Below are 25,885 nucleotides of genomic sequence, written 5' to 3'. Positions count from 1 at the left end.
CGCGTCAGGCTCTGTGCTGACAGCTCAGAGCCTGGAGCCTGTTTTGGATTCTGTGTCTCCCTCTCTGCCCCTCCCCTGCTCATGCTCTCTCTCTGTCTCAAAAATAAGATAAAAACATTAAAAAATAAAAATAAAAAAAAAAAGAAGCTGGTTTGACTGGCACAGACCGGGGGCACCTTTCTGAAACATTTAACCCCTAGAGGCAGGTCTCTAGTGTACTCTAGTGTACTCAGGACTGTTTTTACTCTTTCTGCTCCCAGGCATGAAACCCTAATAGCTAACAGGAAGGTACATTATGTTCCAGGCACTCAGTCATTACAACAGCCCTAAAAATATCAGCACTATTTTTATCCCCTTTCTACAGGTGAATAAATGAAGGTAGAGAGGTTAAGTAACTTGCCTGATATTTTGACATTGTTAAATTAACATTTGTTAAGTGGAGCACAGGACTCCCCTGGATGGTGAGCCAAAGTTCAACAACAGACCGCAAGAGAAATTCAAATAGAACAGTTAATTACTCATAAGGCCTGGAGGAAGTACACACAGCATGCCTCCAGAGGCCACACCAGGCAGTCAAGGCAGAGTACAGATGGAGAGACAGGACCTGGGGCGTGTGCTTTTATTAGGGTCTGTATTGCTTTGGAGTTCCCAGGTTAGGACCAGATCGGTCATTTAAACCAGAAGAGTGGGGTTTGGGTAAGCCCCACAGGGATCTTATCTAAAGGACCTGTAGGGCCTACAGGCACTGGGAGGCAGAGATAGTTGATCACAAGGGCTACTGGGGAAGTCCTATCAGGAACTTATTTGCTTGTGACTCTCTGTGGGCTACCCAGGGCATGTGCTTGCAAGAGGGGGCTGGTGTAAGTTTAAAGTGCCTAGAGGCCACCTGGCCAAACCAAACGGATGCTCAGGCAGCAGTACCATGGAGTAGCTTAGCTAAACTCTAGACACTCAAGGCCACACAGGTATTAAGTGGCAAAGCAGGGCTTCAAACCCAGGCAGTCTGAATCCAGGGACTATCCTCACTCACCTCCCACTGCTGGAAGAAAAAGAATCATCAAGACATTGCCCAACTGTTGTAATGTCAACCTAGCTCTCAATGTCTGTAATGTTTTTAAATTTTTTAATTCAATTTAAAATTTTTTAAGTTTATTTATTTTTGAGAGAGACAGAGCACGAGTGGGGGAGGGGCAGAGAGCGACGGTGACACAGAATCCGAAGCAGGCTCCAGGCTGTCAGCACAGAGTTCAAACCCAAGGACCGTGAGATCATGACCTGAGCAGAAGTTGGAGGCTTAACCCACTGAGCCACTCAGGTACCCCAAATTTTTAATTTTTTTAACACATTCAAAGCCCTTAGTATGGTACCTGACACATTCCATAAACATTAGATATGAATATTTACACGGCAATAATGAAAACTCTTTTCCTTCTCCTTCTTAAACTACTTTTCCACTCACTTTCATTAAAGGAAAACTCATCTCACCCTCCCCTCATTTCTCAAGGTCAAGACCAAGACAACTTTTATTACTTTTTAATTTTTTTAATGTTTATTTATTTTTGAGAGAGTGAGAAAGCACGAGCAGGGGAGGGGCAGAGAGAGAGGGAGACACAGAATCGGAAGCAGGCTCCAGGCTCCAGCTGTCAGCACAGAGCCGGAGGCGGGGCTCGAACCCACCAACAGCGAGATCATGACCTGAGCCAAAGTCCTACGCTTAAGTGCCTGAGCCACCCAGGCGCCCCCAAGACCACTTTTAACAAGGCCTTTTAGGTAGCCTCATCTCAGGTTAGCACACTACTTTTTCTACATTCATCCAATCATGTCTTGGGAGGAAGGTTTTTCTACTTTCCAATTTAAACCTGTAATCTCCAGGCGCCTGGCTGGCTCAGTCGGTAGAGCATGCAACTCTTGATCTTGGGGTTGTGAGCTGGAGCTCTACATTGGGCATAGAGATTACTTAAAAAAAAAAAAAAAAAAAAAAAAAGCGCAACCCTTCCCAAGTCCCTACAAAGAATTTCTATTTACATATCCTGTTATCATCTCAAACCGATCTGCTCATTCAACACACAATGGCTATGCTCTTACTAAGTGCTAAACACTGAATTCTGTAATGAATAAAATCCTCCTTTCCACGAACTCAGTCTAGTGTAGAATAAAAACATGCACATGAATGATAACACAACACAAATCAATGCTGAGCACAGAAATCTGCGACCTTTGGCCATGTCCGCTACCAGACCAGAGGTGGAAGGAGGTGGTGGGAGACCAGGGCACTGCAGGTGGGGGCCCAAGGATGAGTGAGAATTAAGGGAGGAAAGGGGCGAATAACGGGCGGCCGTGGACAGACTGAAGAAGAAAACGGGCGCAAGGATGGGAGAAGGGAGAAAAGCGCAAACGCTAAGAAGCGAGATGAACGATGAAGGGACTCTCAACACAGGTGGCTCCTCACCGCGAAGGTGGGTCCGTCTCACTCACCTCCCTCTCCTTGTCCCAGAGACCCACGGCTTATCGGTCCCGGAGGGGCGCGGGGAGCGGCCGCGACAGGCGGACGAGGAGGCAGAGGCGAAGGGGGTGCCCCGCGGCGCAGGGGGCCGCTCCGGAGAACGTGACCGCGAACGGGTCGGCAGGGCTGGTTCCGGGAGGCCAGGCTGAGGCCACTCCGCTGGGGGCCCAGGCCATTCCGGTTCCCGGACCGAGAGCAAGAGTGCGAGCGAGAGCGGCGGCCCCGCGGGGAGCGAGCGGATTTGCTGCGCTCGGGACTCTTCCACGAACTGCGACGCTTCCCCGCGGAGCCCGAGGCCTCTCATTACGGACTGCAGAGCGGGACCCTGGAGCTACTGCTGCCGGGGAAATAGGGCACTCTCTCAAGGAGCCTGGGAAAACCTCAGTTGCCTTGGCTCCCAGAAGCCACCTGCGCAACCTCCCAAAGCTGAGAAAAACTTAGAATTCGTTCCGGGTACGTCGGCAAAACCCTTCCCCAGGGCTACGTGGCGTCCAGCCTAAGTGAAAGGGGTGGTGTATCCGTGTAAATAAGCCGCCGCTGCCACCGGCTCCGAGCGCCCATCTTTCCAGTTCCGCAGCGGTCTCTCTCCCCCGACCCCGAATCCCCTCCCCCGCACCCCGTCTCGTTTGGTTAGGAGACCAAGTCTTCCTCAGCCTTATACTTGAAATAACCGAAGGGGAGGATGACGGACCACAGGATACATTTCACAGAATGGCCATATCAACAACACAGTCGATTCTGCTTGTTTCAGATGCTTTCTGTGCATACGTGTATGTAACATTTTATAATACTGGGCGCTTAGTGTGTCTCATATGTGCAAGTGTATAGATGGATGTATACATAATATATGCATAGATATGTGTGTATACATATGCATGTATAATATTTCGGAATGGCTCAAATGGAATAACATATTTTTTTCCCTGAGGATATCCTGAATTAAAAACAAAACAAAACAAAACTAAATGGGGAATGGGAAGAAAAAGCACAAAGTATTCAAAGTATTTCTACGCAGCTGACAGTGTGTTTATCTTAGTCTTGTCATATTTAGCAAAGAGAAAAAATACAGTAGGCCCACTTACATTTGAATTTCAGATAAACAACGAACAATGTTTTAGTTTAAGTATGTCCCATACAATAATAATACAGTATTAAATGGCTAATTTTTGTTGCAGAGAAGGTCACTATTGTACCTCCGCCACCACCTGTTAATTTTATTCCTTATAGTTTTTCACTTGCTGTTTCAGAAGGGGAAGGGGGAGGCCGCCCCTGGTATCTGCAAGGTAGCAGAACGCTCAGGCCATGATCTTCTGTTGGACATAAACTCACACAACATTAACTTAAGAAGAAGTCACTAGGAGATTGATGAAGTGAGACAAAACAAAGCCAATTTATAATTTTGTCTAATCATAGCTAAAAAAGGTCACTGTGTCACTCAGAAAACACCAAACACCCCCCTCTCTTAGCCAAAATGGGTGACTGCTACTTTATCAATTACAGCTTTATTCCTGTTCTCTTCTGCCCTCCCTAGAGTTAAGATGTGCTGAAGTGAGTGCTCGCTTCGGCAGCACATATACTAAAAAAAAGATGTGCTGAAGTGCCCAATGGTACAATTGTCCCTGCATCCTGACAGCAACTGATCTAGAGTGAACTCCCTCTTCCTTAGATCATCCCCCTAAGTCGCCCAAATAATACAATAGGTTCTTTCTAATGTCCTCTTACTGAAACACCCCACACTTGCCTATGGTGTGCCTTCTCCCTCCCTGCAAAGAATAATGAACTCAACTTGTCAACTACGGGCATGTGCCCAGTGATCTTTGATTGAAGGGCATTGACGCATTCCACTGCCTAGAATGTTCTTCCTCGGATATTTTCATAGCTCTTTCCCCTTAGTTCATTCTGTTGTTTGCTCATACATCATCTTTTCAGAGAAGTCTTCCCCGACCACACTATTTACAATAGCGCCCTCAAAGTTCTCCAACCCTTTACGCTGTTTATTTTTCCTCACATGTCACATTGCTATCTGATATTATACATTTAGATGATACAGACACAAACATCTATGGTATGTCTTTCCCATTAGAATCTAAGTTTCGTGAAGACTGGGACTTCGTCTTGAAGACTATATCCACACTGCCTACCACATTGCCTGGCACAGAGTGGGTATTAAATGATATGTATTGAACGAACATACGAACGAATGGATTTTTATTGTGTCAGGGTTTAGAACGGTTTCATTTTGTCACATATTCATCATCAACCTTGTCATTTGGTCTTAGTCCTCCGTTTAAATAGATTGGCTTGCTGCAAAATGTCTGTTCTTAATTTTTTTATTTTGACGCATGTCTTACTTGATTTGATTTCACGTTGCTGAGTAATTTTTCACAAAGAACTCATGGGGAGTATATTCCCTCAATTTTTTTTTCATATTTGAAATATGCTACCTGGTGGTGGTGATGGTTGTTTTGTTTGGTAGATCGTATTCTTGTCAGCAATTGTCCACTTCCTCTTTCTGAGTAGGAGGGCTATCTATCCCTATCCAATTGACTTTAAGAGGTTTTAAGAAGAATGAGAGAACCAGCAGTATCAAACATGTCACTTAAAGAGAAAATTGTTATGATTAAGCAGAAAAGGGGATACAGATGAACAAGCAAATGTATATTTAGCACTTATTGGGTACCTGACACTCCTTCATTCAACATTAAGTAGCCATATCTACCTACCATTTATTAGATCCAGGCCGGCTCCACAAGAAAGTTACTGCTTGAGCTGCATCTTTCTGGAAGACCAGGCACTTGCCAAATAACGGGAGAGGCAAAGTGTGTGGCTATGAAAAGGATGGTTACTCCAAGTGCAGGGTTCTAGGCACAGACATGGAAGCAGTAAACAGCATGTCATATTTTGGAAACTGAAACTCAAAACAATTCTGTGGGAAGGTATTATTATCTCTATTTTACAGATGAATAATCAGGCTCAAGGTCACACAGCTATTGAGTGGCCGTATCAGAATCCTAACCCATTCACATCTGCTCCTCTAGTCTTCGTTTTCCTGCTCTACCTTACTGTGGTTTCTTCTACTTGTGCAGTGAGCTTTCTAACTCTGTGAAACTAAGCAAACTCTGAGGAAAGGCTCTAGGACTTGATGAATGCCATTGTAAAAATCTTTTAGCATCATCAACAGAATATGTATTAAGCACCCACAAGATTCTCAGCATTTTGACACAGGAGAGGACAGTTGCTGTCCTCGTGGAATTCCTAATCAAGTTCAAACAAGGCAAACACTGACAATGTGGGTATACACCCTAACTGAGTCCATAATCAGCCAATCAAAAACCTTTCTGGAATGTGAAGCAGTTGATAACCTCCAAATCTGTTCTTTAAAATCCCCTGGTCATTTCAAGCAGGATTAAGCCTGCAGATATAAAGGAAGTGAAAGGTGAAATAACTTGTCAAGAAACAGAAAATTAACCAAACTTTCCAATTACCTTGTCTGAAACGCAATTATTAAGGGCACTCAAATTTCTTGGTCTGCTCTGCTTTCCTACAAGGAACTTCCCTTCCTGATCATTGAAACCCCTTTAGTTATAGGTAGATTTTGTTTTGCTTTATTTTATTTTATTTTATTTTATTTTATTTTATTTTATTTTTTTATTTTGAGAGAGAGTGCAGGAGGGGCAGAGAGAGAAGGAGAGAGACAGAATCCCAAGCAGGCTCTGCACTGTCAGCACAGAGCCCAGTAAGGGGCTTGGGCTCACAAACCATGAGATCATGACCTGAGCTAACATCAGACACCTAGCCGACATAGCCACCAAGTCACCCCAGTAGCTTTTAAATTTTAGTTTAGCTTTTTTTTTTCTGGGCTGGTGAGGGGTGTGTGGTGAGGGACACGGCCAGAAGAGAAGAGGTTTCCTATGTGGGATCCACATTTTTAAAGCCCTTTCAGGAAAGGGGGAAAGGCAAGGCAGTTCTTCTGGTGGCCTTGGTGCTATTAATGCTGTTGCAAAAGAAACTGTGTTGCATCTTCCAGTTTACTGAGAGGTAACCAACCGACACTTGGTATGAAGACGGCAGCTACTGCCACTGTGATCCGTATTTCAAATATATGTCTCATTTTAGTTTTTTGTCAACTAAGCTACTGAAAGGTAAATAGGTCCTAAATTTTCAAGAAGTACTTTGTCCTAGTTCCTAAAAACATTTTTTTTTTTTTTTTTTTTTTTTTTGGCTACTGAATTTTGGGAGAGGATGACTCAGGAAAATGGTCATTAATCTGCTAACTAGTTTGTTAAATCTGCTAACTCATTTTGTTAAGTACTCAATTCCAGGAAAATACTACCTTCTACTTTAGTTTCCTTTATAACAGTGGACTCCTATTTCCTGTGAAATGTCTTTATATTAAACAATGGAACTCATAATTTTAAGCCCTAATTAAAATAAAAAACCAACAATGCAGTAATTCTCACATTAGTTTCTCACACTACAAAATCTGGAAGAGCCTAAGGAATTTCATGTGAATTTCTTGTTTCCATGCGAAAATACAACTCTAATGCACCACTTAGGGGTTTTTTTTGATACACCACTTTTATATTTTACTATGTGGCTTTACTTTATTAAGGAGAATGTAGAATAGATTAGGGATGGATCGATGGTGACATTCTTGTCCAATTTCATGTTAAAGAAAATTAGATACAGTTAGATTTTCATCCTGGAATATGCTGACATTTTCAGCAAGATTTTTGTAGCAAGGAAGCACAGGGATTCTGACTGAAAGGTAAATAGGTGCAAATTCAAGTTTTGAGGAATGGTTACAATATTACCATATACATATATATATCCCTCAAAAATAAACATATATGGCTCCGCACCATCAGAGACATCACCAACAGTGAGATCACGACCTGAGTCGAAGTTGGACTAACCGACTGAGCCACCCAGGCCCCCCTCCTATACATATTTTTTAAAAAAGAAAATGAAGGTAGTGAATGGCCTTAATTGTTGAAGAAAAAAGCCACTATTTTGGCTCCTTAGTTGGATACGATCAATAATCAGCCTAAAGGGAAATATTTTGCTCTACAAACACCCATTCTGTTTCTTCATTCATCATGGTACTCAGAAATGTATTACCGGAGAGTTTTAAAAAATTACAACTCATTCATGCATTTATTCATTAAACAATTATTGAACACCCGACTATGTGTCAGACACTAAAACCCTCTGAGGAGGAAATGCTAGGTAAATAAAAATAATAAATTAACAATGCAAGTATTAATTTATTCGTCTTTCAAGATATCCAGCTCAAACAGGAATATTTAGTTGCTGTTTCCTTCTCTGTGTTCTGTACGTTGCACAAATACTTTTGTCGATGTCTGTGCACCCATCTACTGAGCTCTTTGGAAAGGGAGACCTTGGCCTACTCATTTTTGTATTCCACGCAACCTGAGGTTTGGTATAGCTCAGACAGGTGGTCAGTAAACGATAGCTGAAACGAAGGAATTTAAGATAGTACCGCTTCATTTAGTATTAAATTACGAAGACAGCCTGGTGTCCAAACACTAGATTTATTTCTTAAAAATAGTACTGTGATGTCGTTATCAACTTGTTATCCTAGAAACCTGAATCATCCTGAGTCGATCCATTTGATTTTATCATATGTATTCAGATTGTATTTCAAGGTGGCTTAGCATCCAAGAAACGGGCTGATCGAGCAGCTTCCAACTCGCAAACTCGTACAGTCTCTAAAAGTTTTTACGCCCTAGAGGCTGGCGCCGAATTTAGGTGAAAGCGACTCGCTTCCCTCCCATCCCACGCGGGTGCCGGCATGACCCCATCTTTCCCTTCCTTTTTTCCCACCCTTTCGCCCTCCGGAAAGGGCCGAACGCTCCCAGAGCTTCCCAGTCTCACTCCGCCCCCTGCGGAAGGAGCCGAAGGCAGAGCGGGACGCCGACGCGCGGCCGCCGAAGCGCGGCCGCCGGGAGCTCGGGCCCTTCCGGAAAGGCCCGAACCGCGTTCGGAGGAGGAGGGCGCCGAAGTGGAAGGCGCCCCCGCGCTGTGCCCTCTGTCGGCGGCGTGGGGCAGCTGTAGCAGCGGTGGCGGCAGCCGCGTCGACGTCGACCAAGACTGGAGCGACGTTTGAAGAAGCAGCCGAATCGCCACGGAGTCCGGCTTCTGGTTGTTGGAGGGTTCCCACCCGTCCGCGCGGCCCGACGAGGAGAAGCGGCGGCGCCGGGAAGCAGGTGAGGACCCGGCCGGGCGCCGGGAGAGGCGAGGGAGCGCGCCCGCTGCCTCCGTCGCCGGGCCGCGCCTGCGTTTGCATTCTCCTCACTTGAACCAGGAAGCGGCGGAGTCGGAGGCTCCGCTCCTCCGGCCCTTTCTTTGTGTGGGCCCGGGAGTGAAGGAGGGGACGAGCCCGGAGGGCCGCGGCGCGGTCCCCTCCGCCGTCAGGGGCCGGGGGGCCGCCGGTTCCCCGGGTAGGCCCGGCGCGTGGGGAGCCCGCCGCGGGGACCCACTTGGCTTTTCCCTCGCCCTCCGCCTGGCTTTTTGTGCCTGCTTTTTCTCCTCCTAGCCCCTACTTTGATTTAGAGCTTTTCTGCCCGGCCCATCCTCCCCTTCCGTCCCCTTCCCGGGGCATAACAATGCCGCCCGCTTGGCCTCATCCCCTCCCAACACCCCACCCTCGCGTTCGCCACCTTCCACTTTCCCCGGCTCGCCGGAGGACCCCTGCCCTCGCCGTGCCGGTCGTAGCTCCTCCTGGATTTCCGGGACGCTGCCTTTTCGCGTGAATTGGGGTGAAAAACGTCGGTTGCAGCCGGCCGGGCGCAAATGGGGAAGAGGGGGTGGAGTAAGGAAGATGGGGTGCAGCTGCCGCAGGGAGCCGCGTGTCGGCTTGACTCCCTCGCGGATGGCGTTTCTCGCTTTTCCACCTTCACCTGCCCTCGGTCCGGGTTTGCCTCCCAGTGACGCGGAATGGCTTTTCCTTGGGCAGCTCGCAGCTCGTGGGGAGGGTTCAGAGCGATCTGTGCGGTTCCCGGGCCCACCCTGACGGGGAGAAGCGGGAGGAAAGCCACACAAAATAAAACCAGTCCCCAGTGTCACCTGGACACGTACGTTCGATGCATTACCCCGTTCCAGGAACCCGTTTGCAAACGACAAAAATCGGATTCCGAAAAACCTGTCTACCCACTTAGCAGCGACTTCTGTCGAAATCCCCATATTTCGGAAGCCCTGGTTGCTGGCTCGCTGTCCAAAGGTCACCCTCTCTGATGAATGCCTTTATGGTCACCTGGAAATCCTTGGTACTGTTAAACGAGCAACGCCTTATAACGGATGGTGTTTGAAATCCTCATTTCTAGGCTTTTTGCCTACTTTTTGTTTTTAAGCTGTAATTTTGAAAATTTCGAAGAGGCTTGAGATGCCCTGCCCTCCACGTGTATATAACTTAAGCACTGTGATGACAGTGGTAGTGTTTTGGTAACTTTAAAGGGAAAGAATATTAGCAATAAAAGTGTGTGTGTGTGTGTATGTGTGTGTGTGTTTACGTAAAGTACTTATCAGCTAATTGTACATACATAAAATACATGAAAGATAAATACATAAAAGCTAAATAATATATTTAATACATGTATGCGTTTTAAACAACTCCGCATCCTTATTACCAGGAGTATGTTCTGGAACATGCAAAAAAAGAACGTTTGGGGGGTGGTACACAGCATTGCTCTTTACTGACATCCCGCTCCCTTTTTCTAGAGTAACTGTCCGCTCTGTTCCAGTAAGTTTGTGTTTTCATTGTCACTAACACATCAGGTATAAAAAAGTTCTCCTAAGGCTGCCCATAATTCTTTACCAACAAATTGAAATGTTTTGTGTTTTCATGCAAATAAGCATTAAGAAATGGTGACTTGTCCTTAGTCTTATTTTTTCACAGTAGCATCTGTTGACTTCACTTGAAACTCTTTACAAGTTACCTCTGGAGATTGTAAGAGTAGAGAGGTGAGGGGAAGGGGCAAGGAGGATGAGGAGAGGGGAGAAGGTAAAAAAAAAAAAAGTGTTTCATAGTTTATCTAGATGTGGCACTCCGATTTAAATAAGAACAGAAAAATAATGGGCAGTCTAGAGGTAATGATTGTCAGGGTTGATAAACACTAATTCAGTTTCTGGCTGCAGGGAGTAGCTTTTGAATATGTTCTTAAAGATGAGTTAAAATTTAGAAAGTATAGAATGGATATTGCACACACCAAGCTCCTCTGACACTGAAATCATTCATTTACAGGTGGAATAACTTCTGTGTGTTCACGACGAAGACTTCATAAAGTTTTAAGACCGTTAAAAATGAACTCTTAACTCTTCTTGAGGACAAAACCCAAAAAATGGAACCAAGAAAATTCATTCTAATCTTAAGAAATTCTCAGTGGTGATGCATGTATCTGAGATTCAGAGGAAGAGATATTACTATTCAAATCTGTAGATCAGTTAAAAACTTGCTTGTCTCTTCTCGGGGGGAAGTCATGAGATTTGTTGCGTGGTCCAGAAACCAGCCTTCGTGAACAATTTATATACAAGCCAAAAAGTTAGGCCAACCTTCAGTTAAAACCTGATGCCCGGCGACGACGCCGACGCCATGCTGTAGCTTACATTCTGAATGATAAAGTACTTTTGTTTTTCTTTTCTAATCTTCTCCCACCCCCTCCTCCTCCCTTTCTCTTATAGGCATGGAGAGTAGAAAACTGATTTCGGCTACAGACATTCAATACTCTGGCAGTCTGCTGAACTCCTTGAATGAGCAGCGTGGCCGTGGACTCTTCTGTGATGTTACCGTCATCGTGGAAGACCGAAAATTCCGGGCCCACAGGAATATTCTCTCAGCTTCTAGTACTTACTTCCATCAGCTCTTCTCGGTTGCTGGGCAAGTTGTTGAACTGAGCTTTATAAGAGCAGAGATTTTTGCAGAAATTCTCAATTATATCTATAGTTCTAAAATCGTTCGTGTTAGATCAGATTTACTTGATGAGCTGATTAAATCAGGACAGTTGTTAGGGGTTAAATTTATAGCAGAGCTTGGTGTCCCATTGTCACAGGTTAAAAGCATCTCAGGTACAGCTCAGGATGGTAATGCAGAGACCTTACCACCTGGTTCTGGTGACAAGAACCTTGAAATGCCAAAATCAAAAGATGAAGCCCAAGATAACGGGGCCACTATAATGCCTATTATAACAGAGTCTTTTTCCTTATCTGCTGAAGATTATGAGACAAAAAAGATAATTGTTACCGATTCAGACGATGATGACGATGATGTCATTTTCTGCTCTGAGATTCTGCCCGCAAAGGAGACTTTGCCGAGTACCAATGCAGTGACACAGGTCCAGCCTAACCCAGGTTCCGTTGCTATTTCAGATGTTGCTCCCGGTGCTAGTAATAACTCTCCCCCTTTACCAAATGTCACACCTACTCAGAAACTTCCTACTGCTGTGAATCAGGCAACTCTGAGCCAGACACAAGGAAGTGAAAAATTGCTGGTGTCTTCAGCCCCGACACATCTGACTCCCAACATTATTCTGTTAAATCAGACACCACTTACTACACCACCAAATGTCAGTTCTTCACTTCCAAATCATATGTCTCCTTCGATCAATTTACTTGTGCAGAATCCGCAGACACCAAACAGTGCTATGTTAACAGGAAGCAAGGCCAATGAAGAGGAGGAGGAGGAAATTATAGATGATGATGATGACACTATTAGCTCCAGTCCAGATTCGGCCGTCAGTAATACATCTTTGGTCCCACAGGCTGAAATCCCCCCGAATGCCACTTTTGATGGACCATTGATACAGAAGATGCAGGTTCCTACACTTCTGCAAGAGCCACTTTCTAATTCTTTAAAGATTTCAGATATAATTACCAGAAACACTAACGATGCAGGTTTAGGATCAAAGCATCTAATGGAGGGTCAGAAGATCATTACTTTAGATACAGCCACTGAGATTGAAGGCTTGTCAACGGGTTGCAAGGTTTATGCAAATATCGGTGAAGATACTTATGACATAGTGATCCCAGTCAAAGATGACCCTGATGAAGGGGAGGCCAGACTTGAGAATGAGATACCAAAAACATCTAGCGGTGAGACGGCAAACAAGCGTATGAAAGTAAAACACGATGATCACTATGAGTTAATAGTAGATGGGAGGGTCTATTATATCTGTATTGTGTGCAAGAGGTCCTATGTCTGTCTGACAAGCTTGCGGAGACATTTTAACATTCATTCTTGGGAGAAGAAGTATCCTTGCCGTTACTGTGAGAAGGTATTTCCTCTGGCAGAATATCGCACAAAACATGAAATCCATCACACGGGGGAGCGAAGGTATCAGTGTTTGGCCTGTGGCAAATCTTTCATCAACTATCAGTTTATGTCTTCACACATAAAGTCAGTTCATAGTCAGGACCCTTCCGGGGACGCAAAGCTTTATCGTTTACATCCGTGCAGGTCCTTACAGATCAGACAATATGCGTATCTTTCTGATAGGTCAGGCTCTATGCCTGTAATGAAGGATGATGGTATTGGGTATAAGGTTGATGATGGGAAAGAACCTGCCGTAGGGGCCGCATCTACTCCTCAGAACAAGCCAATGACCTGGGAAGATATTTTTATTCAGCAGGAAAATGATTCCATTTTTAAACAGAATGTAACAGATGGCAGTACTGAGTTTGAATTTATAATACCTGAATCTTACTGAATTTGGAAGTATCAGAAACTCTGGTTTGCATTAAGGGGCAAGGGTTTCAGAAAACCTGTAACACAAATTAAGGTGAAAACGAGTTAATTTGATCTGCCACACCATCTGAAGGCAGTCTACTTGGATTATTTGTTGATAATTTTTAGAAGCAAATCGTTCCGAAAGTTTGAGTAGAGATTGAGAAGTTTCCCCCCCTCCCAAGTATCTGTTTATATAGTTCTCTTTCAGCTCATTTTTAAGAGGCAAACAACAAAAGCTTGGAGAGATAGTTTCCTGAATAGGATTTTGAAGCAGTCTGAATGTTCTTTAAAAATAACTGGAGTTATTAGCTTACCCTAGTATATCTTCCAACTTTCCCCTTCCATGTTAGCACTTTACTGCTGAATTCTCAATTTTGTTAATATTGAGACTATAAATGTGTGTTGTGTTTTGGATATGGCATAAAAAGTAAACAAGAACTTCTAAAGTTGTTCTGGAAAATCTCAGAATAAGTCTCTGCTTGGTTGTGTATTCTGCTAGTCCAAATGGATAGCAACCTCCTGCCTCCCTCCCGCCATGAAGATGGCCATGCAGACAAGTGTCTCATCTGAAGAAAGAGTTTTTAGTTCATTAGAGTTAAGTTGTAAGTTTCACTTTTCTTGCCATTGTCTGGAAAGGACTTTGGTGGCTGGACTACTGTATATATATACCTTTGCAGTGCGGTCTCCGTGGGCGAAAGTGTTCACGGAAAACAAATCTCTGTATTGCAGACTGGAGGAGAGGAAGAGTTCTGTTGGTTTGTTTTGAATTCTGTGTTCTTACGTGATAGAGAGCGGAGGTGAATGGTGATTTCCTTTTTGTTCCTATGGTTAAAAATATTCCCTTGAGAAATTTCAAAGTTTGAATTTGAAAGCCACCAAATAAATCTTTCATTATGTATAAATCTTTATAAATGATAGATTCCATAAATGAGACTCCTACATATTTTAGGCGGGAGGCTACTGGTATATATTTTTAAATGTTCATATTACTTAGAATTTCTAATAGGAAGTTTTTGTTTGAAATAGTTGAATCCGTGATCTAGTATTTTCCTTTCGGCAAGACCTTTTAGGTTGTTACCCCTTCTGAAGTTAAGTTCCATTCCATCTGCAAAGTGCTGCAATATTATAGCAATCAGAAACTGTATATGGAATGTTCTAGAGGCTTGTTGATTCCCATTTCTCTTGAGAACAATAAGTATACCTTTCTTCCTTTTAAAATGACACCTATTTAAACACTTAGAAAATAAAGTCAAAACTCACTGAAGTGCTAGTACTAAAAGGAAGCAGGTTGGAACAAATGTATAGCCTAGCCTTTGTAACAGGATTAACTTGTTGAACTTCTGTAAATTACTTTTTGCAAAGGAAAAAAATTAATAGATACTAAAAAAGATTGTTGTGCATAGTTGTTAGTCATTTGTAACCTTGCTTAAATATTTCTTAATTCAACATAGATATTTTCTTCTCTTTAACCACGTATTTTTAAAAATAGTCTATTTCTTGACTCGGAACTTAAAGCTTTAATCATAATTTCTCATGTATGCATCATTCTTCTGATGGCGAGCTAGATTTGAAGATAATGGTTTCAGTGTTTCAGTTGGCAGTGGAGGGTCTCAGGCCTCCGTATTTGCAATAATACAAGAAGAAAGAAAAATATTATAATGGTTTGCTTACAGAGGGCTAGAGTGATGTGCATCTGACTGTTTCCTGTTCTGTGAGTCTAGACCTTCAAACCATTTTGTAAGCTAATCCTTGGAAGATTTTTAAGTTACCTTACAATTTAAGACTGTGATCTCCGGAATCACAATATCTGTTTAATTTCTGTGTGGATATTGACAACATTACTCTTTGACTATACGGTGCACTCGGAAATATTTTCAGTGGAAATCTGTTTGAGTTTCATTAATGTTGTTTTACCAGTTAGACATAATTACTTCAGCAAGTATGAATGATACCGATGCCAGCAGAACTTCCAGAACTTTCAAACTCAACTGCTAAGAAAACGAGTTGATCGTAACAAAACTTGAGAGTTTCTACAAGGCTATTATGACAAACCAGTTCTGTAATGGAAAACTCTCCATTTTGAGTAATACGGATCTAACTATTTGCTGCTGCTGTGCTCTATGTAAATTCTGAATATAAAACTTAAACTCTGTGCCTAATGAAGGTATCTTCTAGAGTTTCTTGGGAGAAGGAAAACTGGAAAATTAACTTGTATTTTTGCCAGAAGACTCTTCCCTGCGATGTATGTCAGGGTCTTCAAGAAGTTTCTATATCCAAAGTTCAGAATTCGTGTGGCATACTCGTTCGGGGCTGAAACCATTCACCCCCAGGATTCATTGGGTTGGAAATCTGTAGCAAGATTCTGTTTAAAACTTAACATGGTGTTTTCCTATTTAATATTTAGTTTTCTGGCTATTAGATCCCTTCTTTTTTTCTTTTAAGTTGGCTTCAAGTTTGCTCCTGTGCTAAATTACCTGTAAATGTTCTGGATAGAAACTGTTTGAAATAGCATTTTGTTAAAAGAGATGATAGAAAATGAAATGCTCAAAGTAAGCAAAGATTTTAAAATGCCATAAGAATCTTGCAAGATTTACTTTAAAACGTATTTGAAATGATCATTATCGTTTCGGTGGTAATGATCCCCCCATACAACTACTACGAGGAATTGATGTTATTTTTTCCATTGTACCAAAAAGATAAATGGTTAAAAATGGTCAAGGTATTTTGTATTGTCAAGGCATGCATATTCTAAAGGATTAAATGTTAATTCAACAGCACTGGCTTCCTCACCTGTCCATCATCTGACTCTACCCAATACTGTAATGTTCATACTTGTACAATCTTCCCTGTCATATGACTTTAAGTTCTTTTCATTAACCATTACCTGGTATTAGTTCATAGAGCTTCTTATGGCAAAAATAAAATGTTATAATTCTGATTTTTTTGAGCGTATTTTTTACGAGATTATCTTTCAGAAATTATGTAGACTTGGGGCGCCTGGCTGGCTTCAGTCGGTAGAGCATGCCGGGGGTCTTCAAGCCCCACATTGGCCATAGAGCTTACTTAAGAAAAGGAAATTGTATAGACTTTACTCTTCTGTTGTTTTTCAGTTTTTGTAGTAGGAGACTGGGGGTATTTCTGATGGCAGCATAACAAAACTCCTAGGTTTGTAGGAGTGCTGACAATACCGACTCCATCTTTGGCTCTCCAGCTTAGTCATGTCTGTGCGATGACCTCCCTTGGGGCTACATGGTCCAGGCCCCTTGGAGGTTAATATATGTCCTGACCAGAATGCAGGAAGGCTTGTTTTGATCTTTCCTAAACTTGTTTAAACACCTAGCAGAGCTAACCATTTCTTCCCCTCCCCTCTGGCACACAGATGGCACCACTTTAGATAAAACTACACTTTGACCTCACCACCACGCTCTGTAAAATCTGTGGATTAAGGCCCGCACTTTGTGGAGAACAGCTTCGCAGCACCTGGGTTGTCGTCCGCTCCATCCCCCACCCCCACCCGGGCCCCAGCCAGTAAGTTGCCCGGAGGGAAACTCTGGAAGCCAAGCCGAATGGAGTGGCTTGCTGCTTCCTGGTTTGGTCTCAAAATGCCTTCTCAGTCTGGATGACACTTTACTGCCACCCGCCGCACCCCCCCACCTTCTAACAGATTTCGCTTGTGGGTTAATTGCATCCTTGTGGTATCTTGAGCCACATTAGTCCGAAGTGAGTAGGCTGTTGTCTGTCACTGGCTTTGGGGTGTCTGTGATACTTTTGTACCTTCCATGAAGACGCACGTAAGTGAATAAGGAGGAGGACAGTTTTATTAATCTGAAACATCACAAAAGCAGTCTGGGTTTCCAACATGGCAGTGATACAGATTTTAAGCAACATCCAGTTTATACAGGTTCTGGATTAATATTTTAATGTTTCATGCCCAGTTCAATACTTTAAAGCAGAATTAGGAATAAAGCAGTAAATATTACAAAATGCAGTCAAGGTCCATATTGGAAATAGAAATTCCTTCATTACAGCAAATGTATTGCAAAAGAGTAAAGCAGCAAATATTAATTTTTCTAAGGTAACATGCACTGTATAGAATTCAATGTAATAAAAAAAGAAGCTGCTCAAATTAAGTGTTACAAAATCTATTCTGTTTCAAGTTATTTTGTAAAGTAAGAAAAATACATAGAAATGAGTCAGAGTCTTAACACTTTAAGAAATGTGATAAATGTAGGATATACTGTGTACTGGTGCCTTTTAAAAAATCAAATACTCAGACACGTTCACTAAAGCAAAAGGTAAAGTGTAAATGGCAAAAGATGTCACTGAGTATTACAAGTTGGTATTTGTATAGTAAGTCAATTGGTTACTAGTCCCTTTTTGAAATCCAATAGAATTTAATATGCTCAGAAGTGTAGAAAATAATAGTAATTCTACATAACACAAAAGGATCATTTTCGTTTTCCCGATTTGAACTCTGGATGAGACATCATTCATGGTGCTGGAAGTTAAACCGAATGCTTTGCAAACATTGACTTGTGAACAGCGGGTGCACTTGTCGCGCCTTGCTAATTCTCGATGGCTGGGTGTCTACAAGGTAGATGGGAGCACCAGCATTTGCCTGCTACCTCGAATCCATCAAGTTGGGAGGTAGCGAAATTGGCTGGAAAATTTTCCAGTATGTGTTCTGTGTTTGCAGAACTGTCTAATTAGGTACCCTCCTGTAGCCCCTGTATTTTTACATTATACAAGTGTAGGATTAGCAGCCTGCCTTTAAATCAGTCAATCCTCAGGTTAGCGTAAGATCGCAGTGAAAGTGTTCATTCTGAAGTTGAAGGCATGGGTGCCAGAGTGTTAAATTCGTCAGGTTGATGGTTTAAAGCTATGTGTAATTAAAAGAACTGTACAAACACCTACCACAATGTGCCAGATGGATTTTTAAATCTACGGTAACACTTAAGAATTTGTCAGGTTGGCGACTTTTGAGGTTTTGCAGACTTAAAGCGGCATTGTGACACTTTCATAATCTTGAACACTGTCGTGATTGGTCTCCACACAAAAAAGGATGATTCTTTCGGGGGTGGGGTGCAGGATACGTGCGGTCTGCTGGGATTGAAGCACAATATTTGGAGATTAAATAGTCACAAAGATTAGTAACAATTCCTATCACCACCCAAGAACCTAATCTGGCATTTTTAACCGTCGGATTTCTATCTCCCGTAGCAAATGTCTTTTGTAGTACCGCGTCCTGCAGTGGAACCGCGGTCTCCTAAGTTACCGGATATAGAACTGAGATCTACTCACAGCACTTCACATGTCGCTCTTTGTATTTCAGTGCTTCCTAAACAATCAACCCTGTTCCCGCTAGTTGAGGGAATATTGCACTTTTCCCTTTGGGAGGTACTGATAACAAAAGCTTGAGCTGAATGATCACAACAGCCATTTTTACAATACTCACGGAGAAGAAAAGGAGTACAAGATACGGGCAGCGTTTTTCAACATCGAGACAAAAGCAAACAAAATCTTAGCCGGAACGCCCTGTATTGGAACCACTGCGTAGCTCCATCATCTGGGAAATTTTCCTTAGGGACCGACGTTGGCGGTAGGGAAAGATAGGGCCCATAAGCCAGGTGCTTCAACCAAGGTGCTAGGGTGGCAATCTACAAGCGTCCGAGGAGGCCCCTGCATTTACACAAAGTGAAACAGGTGGTGACCACGCTTCTGCAGAGCGCAGACGCCAAGCCTGTGGGAAATGCAGGTCCGCGCAGGACACGCCTCTTGCTGGGACGGCTCCGCAGACTTGCTTAAAGAGTGTGTTGCTGCCCTTCTTGGAAGCACTGGGTTCAGCCCAGCCACCCCTGCTCTGCACTGATGACGCAGAAGCTTCATCCCTATCTTTCCCTGGCTTGGCAAGCCTCTGTAAAACCGTATGCATAAGAATCACACCTTAAACGTTGTACCCTACACACTTCCACTAAAGCAGAAATACAAAAGCCACAATAATCTCGATAGCCAACAGGCATTCCTCTTTAGGGGCTGTAAGGTGGTGGTTTTTCAAAAGGCGGGTAATAGGGTGGAGAGTAGCGGGGTGGTGCGCTCGAGGACCACATGTAGCTGGGCGAAGGCGAGGCGGACTGGGGCTCATCAGAAAGTCCGGAGGGAGGGGAGGACGGAAAGACACCCGAATGCTGTGTGATAAAAACAGAACATCAGGTTAGGCAGCCAGGTGGCAAGTCGTCCGAAGTGCATGTTATTTAAAAACGCATTTGGACCGCGTTTGCTTCTGTTTGGAAGCACAGAGCGCTCCCACACCTCGCAAAGATCACGAGGGGCGGGGGCTGGTCCCACTCTCTCTCCCAGTCGCGCTACAAAGCTCCCACATAGACAGCACGGCATCCTCCTTCCCGGCCCCTTGAGCCCTGCATCCAGTTCCCAATTCTTGTCGCTCCTGCTTCTGTGTCGTCCCTCCAACCCGCCACTCCCTTTTCCACGTTCACAACCCAAGCCTTCGCTACCCCTCCCTCGAGCTATGGCAACAGCATCCCAGCTAAGTCTCCGAAACAAAGGTGCTCCGGGCCTTAAGAACATCTGAGGTGGGAGCCTGGGTAGCTCAGCCGGTTAAGCGTCCGACTCTTGATTTCGGCTCAGGTCACGATCTCAGTTCAAGCCCCGCATGGGGCTCTGCGATGACAGTGCAGAGCCTGCTTGGGATTCACTCTCTCTCCCTCTCCCTCTGCCCCTCCATGCTCTCTCACTCTCTCAGAGATAATTTTAAAAACAAAGAAAACTTGGGGCGCCTGGGTGGCGCAGTCGGTTAAGCGTCCGACTTCAGCCAGGTCACGATCTCGCGGTCCGTGAGTTCGAGCCCCACGTCAGGCTCTGGGCTGATGGCTCGGAGCCTGGAGCCTGTTTCCGATTCTGTGTCTCCCTCTCTCTCTGCCCCTCCCCCCCCTTCATGCTCTGTCTCTCTCTCTGTCCCAAAAATAAATAAAAAAAAAAAAAAAAAAAAAAAAAAATAAAAACAAAGAAAACTTAAAAGAACATCTGAGGTTAAGCCAGTAATACCTGGGAAAGTCTTTGCTACCAGAATATATCACGGAGCCCATCTCGCAGACCAAAACACAAAACAGAAACTAAGGTCAGAGAGGTTAAATGGTGTCTTGGACCTGGGCTCTTTTAAGTCCAGCAATTTCTGTTTCATCTTACTCGTGGCCCACCACCCCCAAATTCAGGGGAGGGCAGAAGAACACGGGCATGGAGGTGAGACTACCAACGGCGAGCACAAGGAGCGATTTGTCAGGTTGCAGAGACACAGGATTCAATGTGACTTTGTGTTGTCTTTGGGAAGAGAGAGGATATAGATTAAAAAAAACACACACACACGGTGGGGCGCCTGGGTGGCTCAGTGGGTTGAGCGTCTGACTTCGGCTCAGGTCATGAGCTCGCGGTCTGTGAGTTCGAACCCCACGTCGGGCTCTGTGCTGACCGCTCAGAGCCTGGAGCCTGTTTCGGATTCTGGGTCTCCCTCGCTCTCTGCCCCTCCCCCGCTCATGCTCTGTCTCTCTCATTCTCAAAAATGAATAAATGTTAAAAATTAAAAAAACAGTGAATTAACTCATGAGGAGTCATTTGCTACTTCTCTTTCCCTGGCCCATGTATATATAGACCCCTGACCCGAACGGTTTTCCTGCTCAAGGAGAGTTGGCCTGTTTTGTTCATTGCTGTATCCCCCAGAGCTGACAACAGTGCTTGGCAAGTAGCAGGTGCTCAATACATGTTGAATGAGTGACTGTAACCTCAGGACTACAGAAGATGAACTTGGCATGTGTTTTAAAAATAAAATCCATTTTCAAAGAATACAGTCACATCTTGTAGCTATCGCCGCCTTGCTCCAGCGGCGGGACGTGGCTGAGGCGTGAAGGCCAGAGGGGGGTATGGGGATGGCGGGAGGCCAGAGGCCAGTTCTAGGCTCCCAGGAAGAGTGCACATAATAAACCAATGGACAGGGTGGAGAACTGCAGTTTTCGGGCGTGGCTTAGCTCTAGGAACACCCACTTACACCAAAATTTCTCAAGAGTTCAAGTGCAGTTTGGGATGGTCGTTCCTTTACTTTGTTCACCTGGCCAGAGTCTGAGTGGATCATGTCATTTTTCCAGGCCTGGGCAATCTAGAGTCAGCCTCCACATGAGATTTCTTTTTATTTCTTTTTTAAAATTTTGTTAATGTTTATTCATTTTTGAGAGACAGACACAGAGCATGAGTGGGGGAGGGGCAGAGAGCGAGGGAGACCCAGAATCCGAAGCAGGCTCCAGGCTCCGAGCTGTCAGCACAGGGCCCGACGCGGGGCTCCAACTCATGAACCACGAGATCATAACCTGAGCTGAAGTCGGATGCTCATCCGACCGAGCCACCCAGGCGCCCCTCTTTTTCTTTTTTAAAGTTTATTTATTTATTTTGACAGAGAGCACAAGCAGGTGAGGGGCAGAGACATGGAGAGACAGAATCCCAAGCAGTCTCCGCACTCTCAGCGCAGAGCCTGATTCGGGGCTCGAACTCACGAACCGTGAGATCATGACCTGAGAGGAGATCAAGAGTCAGACACTTAACCGACTGGGCCCCTGAGGCGCCCCGCTGACATGAGATATCTGGAGCCTGAGACTATCTGGGTGAGTCTCCTTATCCCCAGTCCTCACCCCTGCACTCCTTAGAAAGGGATGTCCAGGTTTCTAGGTGTTGCTTGAGACACTGAAATACCTGTCCACATAACGCTGGGACCGACAAGAGATGTAGGTGCCATTATTCCCTCCACCTCCCCCACCCCATCTATTATTTCACCCTGAGTGAAGGAATGTCAAAGGTCATAGAAACTGCAGAGCCTTTAAAGACAAAACAACTTGGGCACCTGGGTGGCTCAGCCGGCTAAGCATCTATTTTTTTTTTAATTTTTTCTTCTTTTAATGTTTATTCATTTTTCGAGAGAGAGAGAGAGAAAGAGACAGCGCAAGCAGGGGGCAGAGAGAGAGGGGGACACAGAATCCGAAGCAGGCTTCAGGCTCTGAGCTGTCAGCACAGAGTCGGACACAGGGTTCGAACTCACAAACCGCGAGATCATAACCTGAGCCGAAGTCGGACGCTTAACAGACTGAGCCACCCAGGTGCCCCAAGGGCCTGACTCTTGATTTCAGCTCAGGTCATGATCTCACAGTTCGTGGGTTCGGAGCCCTGCGTCGGGCTCTGTGCTGAGCGTGGAGGCTGCCTGGGATGCTCTCTCTCTCCCTCTCTCTCTGCCCCTCTCCCACCCGTGTGCTCTGTCCCTCTTTCCAAACAAATAAATAAACTTTTAAAAAACAAGACATTTGTATGGTGACTGCCTCGTCTTCCATTCTGCGCTACAGAGCTCTCTCCTTTTCCCCCTCCCTCATCTTCAACCAAGAGCACTGTCCTCTCAGCCGGAGAGGAGGGCAAAACCCAGCGGGGACAAGAGTCCCCACGCGCGGGGACGCGGTCCTCTGCCCTTCTGGATGCCGCTACAGGCCGGTTTTAGGCGCTGCCAGCCCCAGGCGGGAGGCGCAAGCTCCCCACCGCGCGGCTAGGAGGCGGCTGTGTCCCGGGAGGTAGGCACAGGCCACCGCGGGCGGCAGTTGCACGCGGTGGTAGTAGAAGGGGGCGGCACGACAGCCTTTGGTTTTCACTTCTCACTTTCGCGGCTGGGAAGTATTCAAGCGGACGGGGGTGGGATGATTCTCGCTTGGCTTTGGCGGCGGCGCCGGGAGTCTTCTTAAGGATAACATGGGAGGACTGGGGAGCTAACTGGCTGCAGTCCACACACCCTTGGGGCTGGGGGTGGGGCCCACAGTACCAGCGCGTCGTTTCCTAGCAACAGGCAGGCACCTTGGGAAGGATTTGGCTCTGTTGCAGCTGGGGAGCTGGCCTGGTGCATTTGGGCTCCTGCCTAGGAGTCGACTCCACTAATGGGACGGGCAGCTCAGAAGAACAGAGCTCTGAGCCCTTGTAGCCACAAAGCATGAAAAGCATCTAAATAGCCTACTGCGGGGCCTACGTCGGTGCATTCAAGCTTCCCGAAGCAGGGGAGGCGAGGCACGGGCTGGTGGTGCTTCCAGAGGAGGGCCACCCTGTCAGGACACACACACGGCTCTCCTCTCCCACCCTAGCCTGCCCCCTGTCTGCCGGGCGGCGGACCCACACTCTCCAGGACGAGCGTGCCCTTCTGTCGCGCGTGCTTCTCTCTCTTTTCGGGAGCACTGGGAGGCAGTGACTCTGAAGAGAGCCCTGTACCCGGGCCAGGTGACCAAGGTCACAGCGGAAGATGCTGTGTCCCCAGGGTAAAATCCAGGCTTTCTTGATTCTTTACATGCCCCCTCGGTTTCTGTTGCTGCCCCAGAAAGCGAGGCCGGGGGAGATGGAGAGAAGAGTGGATAAAAGCAAGAAGAAGAAAAAAGGGGATGGGTCAGAAACGAGAGAGAGAGAGAGAGAGAGAGAGAGAGAGAGAGAGAGAGACAAAGTTGGTAGGAGAGGGGAAATAAAGAGAACAGTTGAGTGGCAGCCGCTACCACCTTCTGAGGCTCTCGGCCACCTGGGCCGTACGCTGTCCCCCCTCCCCCCGGACCAAGCAATCCTTTCAGCAAATGGGCCTAGTTTTGGGGTGCCTGGGTGGCTCAGTCAGTTGAGTGTCCGACTCTTGATTTCAGCTCAGGTAGTGACCCTGGGGTTGTGGGATCGAGCCCCACATCGGGCTCCTGAGTGTGGAACCTGCTTAAGATTCTGTCTCTCTCTCTCTGTCTCTCTGTGTCACTCTCTCTCCACCCCCCCCCACACACACACTTGCACACTCTCTCTCTCTCTCTAAAAATAAAAAATAAACGGGCCCAATTTCTAGTGGGTCAGTTTGGTGGCTGAGATGAAATCTCATGGACCCCCATGTGATTTCATAAAGAGCAGAAACAGAGGCATTTGCATTTTGCACAGGCTGAGACTTTTGTTTTGGGCTAAACTTGGCAACACACAAGTGGACGGGAGAGGAACCAGTCCACGGTTAGAGTGAAGCAGGGGGGCTGGCCCAATAGGCCAGACTGGGAAGGATGGCTGGAATCCTTAAGGGTTTACATAAAGCTACGCTGGGTTGAATTTCCCAGCAGGAGTAGAAACGGATGCTTTACACCCTATGGAATGTGGACTACTTGGCTGAAACTGAGGTTACGCGTAGTAGGGAAATGAACTGGGGCGGACAACAGAAGTGAGTATTGGGAAGATTAGCTAAGAGGCAAAGGTAGTCTCAGCTTCTATCCTTCCTGCCTTGGGGGATGGGGAGTTCATTAGAAGCCAGGACAACTTAGGGGCGCCTGGGTGGCTCGGTCGGTTGAGCGTCCGACTTCGGCAAAGGTCATGATCTCAGGGTTCGTGAGTTTAAGCCCCTCATCAGACTGGCAACTGTCAGCACAGATCCTCTCTCTCCTTCTCTCTCCCTGCCCCTCCCCTGCTCATGCTTTCTCTCTCTCTCTCTCTCTCTCTCAAAAAGAAGACGAAGGAGGAGGAGGAGGAGGAGGAGGAGGAGGAGCGGGAGAAGGAGGAAAGAAGCAGCAGCAAGGACACCTTGGAGGCCAATGTTTGCAAAAGTCCTGCTTCTGCAAGCTCAGCACTCACAGCATCCTCGGGGCCATCCGACCAGAGCGAAGTCATCTGACCACAAGGAATGTTTCCCAAGCTTTCTCTAACTGGACAGCCACCTCATAAGGGTATGACTTTGAGGGGTTAAAACAAAACCCTATGCGTCTCTTTCCTCTCCCTTCCATCAGCCTTGGGGTGAAAAGGAACAAACGCAAAGTCACATATAGTCCTATTTGGAAACGACCAGAATAGGGAAGTCATTCAGGAGAAACGTCTAGAAAGTTCACTTTTCCTGCTGTACTCTGGGCCCTTTTCCAATCTGAGAAGATCAGAAGGGAGCTCTGGTTTTCTGGCGTGTGGTGGGGGGAGGGGCGGGTCCGTGCTGCTGATGGTTTTATCGTCAGAGCTGGTGTGCGTTTTGCTGGCTGCTTTCTATTTATCTGGGAGCCCAAGCAGATGTTCCCCCATCCTCTTGGCCTTCCTGGGTAGAGACTGGTATTTCCTCCTATGAAACTATAAGGGAATTAAACTTGGTGAACAAAAGAAAACTCAATCCCAACACACCATTTAAGTTTTAGAGGGAGGGGCACCTGGGTGGCCCAGTAGGTTAAGCATCCGACTCCACCTCGGCTCAGGTCATGATCTCACGGTCATGAGATTGAGCCCGAAGTCGGGATATACGCTGACAGTGTGGAGCCTGCTTGGGATTCTCTCTCTCTCTGCCCCTCCCCTGCTTGCTCTCTTTCTTTCTTAAAATAAATAAATAAACATTTTAAAAATGTCTCCTTTTTTTTGAGAGAGAGAGAGTGAGTAGGGGAGGGACAGAGAGAGAGGGAGACACAGAATCAGAAGCAGGCTCCAGGCTCTGAGCTGTCAGCACAGAACCCTATGCGGGACTTGAACCCATGAGCAGTGAGATCATGACCTGAGCCACAGTTGGACGCTTAATCAACTGAGCCACCCACGTGTCCCATCATTTTTTTAAAAAGTTCTAGAGAGAAACAAATCGCTTAAAAACA

The 25,885-nt window shown here is 45.6% G+C and overlaps 2 protein-coding genes across 3 annotated transcripts in view; one reads left to right on the top strand and one right to left on the bottom strand.

Moving 5' to 3' along the window:
• The first annotated feature begins 8,415 nt into the window (after positions 1 to 8,415).
• ZBTB33 (zinc finger and BTB domain containing 33) lies at positions 8,416 to 16,182 on the top strand. The gene is made up of 2 exons (XM_081793909.1): positions 8,416 to 8,733; positions 11,204 to 16,182. The coding sequence occupies exon 2, from the start codon at positions 11,206 to 11,208 to the stop codon at positions 13,222 to 13,224; it is 2,019 nt and encodes a 672-aa protein (XP_081650035.1). The 5' UTR covers positions 8,416 to 8,733; positions 11,204 to 11,205; the 3' UTR covers positions 13,225 to 16,182.
• A 2,153-nt stretch (positions 16,183 to 18,335) lies between these two features.
• The window catches only part of TMEM255A (transmembrane protein 255A), a 55,090-nt gene continuing 47,540 nt past the window's right edge, over positions 18,336 to 25,885 (bottom strand). For both annotated transcript variants that reach the window (XM_081793778.1, XM_081793779.1), the window contains one exon: positions 18,336 to 19,429. In XM_081793778.1, the coding sequence (XP_081649904.1) occupies positions 19,271 to 19,429 (159 nt within the window). In that variant the 3' untranslated portion in view covers positions 18,336 to 19,270. The remainder of the gene's footprint in view (positions 19,430 to 25,885) is intronic.

Source organism: Panthera onca, chromosome X (genome assembly GCF_046562875.1).
Source record: "Panthera onca isolate mPanOnc1 chromosome X, mPanOnc1 haplotype 2, whole genome shotgun sequence".
Classification (NCBI taxonomy): Eukaryota; Metazoa; Chordata; class Mammalia; order Carnivora; family Felidae; genus Panthera; species Panthera onca.
Note: the sequence above shows the minus strand (reverse complement) of the source record. Positions and strands in the feature narration are given on the sequence as shown.